We start from the raw sequence: 6198 nt of genomic DNA, 5'->3' as shown, positions 1-6198 counted from the left end.
CGCCGAACATCGAATGCAGGGCCGCACGCTCCACCAGGTCCCGCAACACAAGACCACACGGACACTTGTCCGTGTGAAATCATGTATGGGGGCGGGCAGCTGACATCCGGCGATGTCAGATGCCCGCCCCGTACCCACGCGTCACGGCCTCATTACCATGCATACGCCCCGCGTTTGCATGGTAACGCCCATGAAACGCGGGGCGTATGCATAGGGTAATGAGGCTAAGTAGCCCCTCACGCCCCTCTACGCCCCCTGTGCGGCGTATAAAGAATCCGTGCGGCGAAATCGCCTGCACATGCGCAGAGTGACCTCTGCACATGCGCAGACGATCAACATCGGCGGTCCGTCCGCATGCGGGAATATCCGCACCGATCAGAATAAGGGCCAAGATTATTCCTTCCTACCCCCCCCCCCCCCCCACTGGTACTTTCCTAAGTGTTATCCCATGTATTGTCTTGTCTTGTTGTGTCTGGGTTTATTATTGTTCCATGTAATTCATGTCTAATTGATATAGGAATACTAAAGAGCAGGTGTAATGACACAGTTAAAATACATCTTTATTAAACTGGATAGTAATAAGTAATAATTGTGGTGTTTACAGTCACAGAGCAATCCAGACATATATCTTCTTGTCAAATGTTTATTATTAATGGTAAGATATAAAGACTTGTAATATGGTATGTTTACAATCGCTTGTCCAAATTGTATGATATTGCATGGACACAATTTGTTCATAATTTGTGTACTATTCTATGTTAAGCAAAGAAAATTTGAATAAACAGATTTAAAAAAAAAAAAATGTTACCTCAGATCTCTTTCTCTCTCACACATGCAAAAAGACAGAGGCAATCACAAAGTAGCAGACTAGCTTTCGAAGCATTTGCTTCGAGCGGGCTTACAAGTTTATTAATATTTTCTTATATAGCGCATCAAATTTCGTTGCGCTTTACAATTGGAATCAGTGATACAACAAACTGGGAAGCTACAGTCAAAGAGGAAGGGAAATAGGCATTGATACACAAGGATAGGTGTTATCTATTGCATAGGGTCCAAAGCTCAACAACAAAAAAGGTTGATAGGGACAAAAGGTCGACAGAGTCCAAAGGTCGACAGTGATAAGGTCAACAGGGTCAAAAGGTCAACATTCAAAGGTTGCCATGAAAAATGTCAACATGAGTTTTGCATAGTTTTTGTGTCTATGTTGACGTAGGTCGCCATGGACACCGCCTAAGTATACCGCGTCCCCTCGCATGGCTCGCTACGCTTGCCATCCTCCACACTGTAGTTGGCCCTTCGGCTCAACATTTTGTACAAAAATGCATGTCAACCTTTTCATGTTGACCTTTTGACTGTCAACCTAGAGTCAATCTATCATGAGTCCGGATACCAATACAGTTATGTGGTGAGGGACCCACATATTTTATAATTGGAAGCCACAAGTGCTGATTTTGCCTATTTCATTGACCATAAATAATTTGAATTGGTTCTGGACCACCATCCTGAGGCACCCCTGCAAGTGATCCGCAGCAGACCAGGGAGCTACGGCATGCAGTTTGGGAACCGCTGTCATAGGCTACAATGATCATTTACTTACTGATGCAAATCTATTCGGCTCAGGACCTTGTTAACGTTTCTAATCAATGAAGCGTTATATCTCCAAATCGTTTTATCTTCTATTAAAGATGTGTTCTGACGAGGCGCTCTGCAATGGTGAAGCAGGGCTGTCTCAGAAGAGACTATTTTGTAATGTCCAATAGATTTTAGAACAGTGTGTACAGATGTCTGAATGACTTTCCTCGGATCCATAATAATTTTTTCACTATCTAAATAGCCCGGTCCTCTAGGCTCTCGGAGAACGTGCTGCAGTATATTGTATCCGGGCAAACTCTGCCAAGATGAGATGTTGGAGAAGCTTCCATCAATGGTGACAGTTTGAGGGAACACGTGATTCTCAAAGAGAAAAATCCCAACTCCTGGGTGCTGTTGTTGGAGACTTTCCATCAGGACGTCCCAGGTCCGATGTTTAATTGGCAGTATTATTTCATCAAGGTCATTAAGCAGCACAAACTTACTCCTGTACATGTTCCGATAGACACAGTCATTGAGTGCTGCCACTTGACCATAATACCCAATATCATTGGCATCCATAGAATGGTACCATGCTCGAGTCGTTCTTAGATACCGGTGAATTGGCCAAGGTGTCACCTCCACAACACCTTCTGCAATGTAGTACTGAATGACTTTTTCCACCTGTGGGCTGCAGTTATTGAGGTAGATCATGACCCGTTGTGCCCCCAGTATCCGGTACATCTCCACCGCCTGTATGAACTGTAAGATGTTACTATAATTCTCAAACATGGGGGAAATGCAGACCGTGAAGTTGGCAGAGAATGGTTCAATGTCCAGATTTTGTATTTGGAACAGGGGTAACTGCATCATGTTCCCCGTAGGAGATGTATGGACAGATAGGTACTCGGCGTAGCAGCCTGGTGGCTCCATACAGACCAGGTCCGTTGTGCCATATGGAAACTCAAACCGATCAGTGTGTATGTCTATCTGAGCCTGGGAAACCTTCACCGATTTGGTAACGGTACAACAAAAAAAGCAGTACAGCTCCTTCACTTCTGTGTGGTGGATAATGGCGAGGATACGGACTGCGCGTTTATCATTTATTCGGGGTTTGAAATAAGGGGCTATAATAAATGTCCGGTTGTCTTGCAGTGGGGTTATAGTGTCGGTGGTTAGTCTATGTTCACAGCAGATACACAGAGATCTCCAGTGATCCAACTGGGTGTTTAAAGAGTTAGTATAATATCCCAGTAGAAAGGCAGCAGTCAGTAAGACAGACATGTATATTAGCTTCTTCCTTGTGATGATGGTCATCATATCAGGAAATGAGTTACTGGGGGAGAAACACAGGAAACATGTGAGAAGGCAAAGTGATAAAAGTATAGAACGTGCTCTGTTTTCCACACCTGTTTTATACTCAGCCAGTGGATGGTGCCACATGTTAATGTGACCAGTGGAGATATAAGAGCGGTACTGTTTCTGGCTGATAGATTAGTATTACATCTTATTTATAAGGTGCCACAAGTGTTTTGCAGTGCTGAACAGAGAGGGTGATTCAGACCAGGTTTTCTCCCATGGCCAATAAGGAGGGTCTGCGCATGCAAATGTGAGAATATGCGCATCTGTAGACCCCTGTGAAAACTCCTACAGTGAGTATCCCACTCATTCAGAACACTACACTGGTTAAACCCAGAATTATGCTAAGTATGAAAGATACACAGTAAGAGCAGGTCAGACTTGAGCACGGAGCGGGTTAACAAAATGGCTGCTGAGTGTAAACCAGGAGCCCACATCTATGGAATGAGCGAGGGCATAGGTTTTATATATCTAAGGGGGATGCTGTGCGTCTCATTACGCTAGTTAGAACACACAGGGGATGCAATGATCGACCCGCAGCTCCGGTCCCCTACCCACACCGCTGTCCTGGCTTGCACCTGCTGTGAAACAGGGACTGAGCACCTGGCAGGAGGTGACCCACCTGAGCACAGGACTGCTCACCGTCACCTCCCCGCAGTCCGGCAATCGTGCCCTGGCTGCAGACAAGGGCGGATCCAGGAGAAAATGACAGGGGGGGCACCCTGATATGAGAGGGTTTGGGAGGGGGAGGGTGTTAGTGGTGCCAGTGTACATGCTAAGGGAGTGACGAGAGCAGAGAGAGGGCGGGAATGGGGATTAAAAATAGGTCCTGGCGTTTAAAGTACACAGGCCCACCTTGGCGAAAAAAGTAAAGGATGTAGTTGTGCGCGCGCCGAAGGTGCGCTCTGGAAAAGGGGGTGTGGCCACTCAATAGGGGGCATGTCCCTGAGTGTAGTGTACCACACCATATACAACTTCTACATATTATGCAACAAAATACTAGACCCCATTATACTTGCCCCTTACACATGATGCTTACGCGTGACGCTTCTGACGAAGGAACAATTTCCGAAACACGTTAAGTGTGATTCTCCCACTATCCTGACTTGTGGTTCCCTGAAAAGAGCTGTGCGGCGACGGTGAATCCTGGACTGAGCCCCCTTGCTTCTGGATCAAGGGACCTATACTGGAGGAGGACCCATTTACATCATATGCCTGCTGCTTGCATGGGGCCACATTGTTCATGCTTTTAAACAAGTCACTAATTTGTAAGTGCATTTTCCACATTAAAACCGCTTTTAATCAAAGTGATCTGCACCATGTTGCTTTCTATTATGTCTCCCCTGTATGTTGAATAGGGGAGAATTGGAAAATATTTGAATAATCTGGATCATCCACATTTCTCATCATATGCAATCAACCTGTAACATCTGACAAGTTGCACCTGGTTTTATATTTTACCTGTACAAGGTTTATTCACCTTGGGGCATAGTTACCTTTGAGCGCTATTTCTTCAGATTCACTTTTTTTCTATTTGTACCATGTACAAATGTGAAAAAATATATAAAGACTACCTTAATACAAAGTATTGAAGAAAAAACGGAGGCCCTTTGGGTGACCATAGAAACAGGGGAGAAGGCGATTCTTCGTATAGGGGTGATCTACAGACCATCAGGTCAGGAAGAGGAACTATACAAGAGCCTATTGCAGGACATCAATAAAATGGCATTAAAAGGAGAGGTGATAATCATGGGAGACTTTAATCTACCTGATGTAAACTGGGAGCTGCCTGTTGCAAGTTCCACCAGAAGTAGGGACATGCTGAATTCCTTGCAAGGAGCATCCCGCCAGCAATTGGTGAGGGAGCCCACTCGTAAGGACACAATATTAGAATTAATACTTACAAATGGTGACAGAATATCTGTCATAAATGTGGGTGAAAATCTGGGATCCAGTGACCATCAAGCAGTATGGTTCAAAATAAAGACAAAGACTGACTCATCGCACACAAAAACAAAGGTGTTAGATTTCAGAAAGGCTGATTTTGTAGAGATGGGAAACTCTGTAAGGGATTCTTTGGCAGAGTGGAAGAACTTGGAAGGAGTGCAGGATAAGTGGGAAAAATTAAAAAGTGCAATTCTAAAAGCAACAGAACTTTGTGTCAAAAGAGTTAGGAAAAACACAAGAAAAAGAAAGCCATTGTGGTTTGCAAAAGAAGTAGCAAGTATTGTGAAAGCAAAAAAGTTTGCCTTTAAGAAATTTAAGCAGACGCAGAAGAATGAGGAAAAAGAGGTGTATCTTGTTAGACAGAAGGAGGCTAAGAAGGTAATCAGATGTGCAAAAGCACAGGCTGAAGAGAAAATGGCCCAGTCAGTGGGTAAAGGGGGGAAAACTTTTTCTAGGTATATAAGTGAAAGGAGAAAAACAAAAAGTGGAATAATTAGACTGAAGACAGAGAGTGGAAGTTTTCTTGAGGGGGACAATGTAATAGCAGATAATATTAATAATTATTTCTGCTCAGTATTCACTGCTGAAAGAGAGGGGAAGGGGCCACAGTTAAGTTGCAAGTATAGTCAGAAAACTGAGGGAGAGACAAGTACATTTACAGAGGAGAAAGTCCTCACAGAACTCTCAAAACTGAAAGTGGATAAATCAATGGGGCCAGATGGGATACATCCAAGGATACTAAAATAGCTGAAAGGGGAGTTGGTAAAACCAATAACAGAATTATTCAATCAGTCACTAGCTACTGGAGTAATCCCAGAGGACTGGAAAACAGCGAATGTAGTCCCACTGCACAAAAGTGGAAGCAAGGAAGAGGTAAGCAACTATCGGCCGGTGAGCCTTACATCAGTAGTAGGGAAATGGATGGAAACACTCTTAAAACAAAGAGTTGTAGAATATCTCAAAACCAGCAATTTACAGGATCCAAAACAGCATGGGTTTACTGGGGGAAGATCATGTCAAACAAATCTTATTGACTTTTTTGACTGGGTGACTAAAGTAATAGATCAAGGTGGGGCTGTAGATGTAGCTTATCTAGACTTTAGTAAAGCTTTTGACACTGTCCCACATCGCAGACTGTTAAATAAACTTGAAAGCTTGGGATTGGATTCTAAGATAGTTGAATGGATAAGAGCGTGGTTGCAGGACAGAAAACAGAGAGTTGTAGTAAACGGAGTACAGTCAAAGGAGGGAAAGGTTACAAGTGGAGTACCCCAGGGATCTGTATTTGGACCGGTGCTTTTTAATATCTTTATTGGTGATATT

The 6198-nt window shown here is 43.9% G+C and overlaps 1 protein-coding gene across 1 annotated transcript; it reads right to left on the bottom strand.

Annotated features, from left to right (window-relative positions):
* Window positions 1–1593: 1593 nt before the first annotated feature.
* LOC146036816 (beta-1,4-galactosyltransferase galt-1-like) lies at window positions 1594–4173 on the bottom strand. Its single transcript, XM_083160686.1, has 2 exons — window positions 3968–4173; window positions 1594–2905 (listed from the first exon to the last, which is right to left on the bottom strand). Exons 1-2 carry the CDS (start codon window positions 4171–4173, stop codon window positions 1594–1596), a joined length of 1518 nt encoding a protein of 505 aa, XP_083016812.1.
* Window positions 4174–6198: the final 2025 nt, after the last annotated feature.

This window comes from Crinia signifera, chromosome 9, assembly GCF_055691185.1.
Source record: "Crinia signifera chromosome 9, ASM5569118v1, whole genome shotgun sequence".
NCBI classification, from domain to species: Eukaryota; Metazoa; Chordata; class Amphibia; order Anura; family Myobatrachidae; genus Crinia; species Crinia signifera.
Note: the sequence above shows the minus strand (reverse complement) of the source record. Positions and strands in the feature narration are given on the sequence as shown.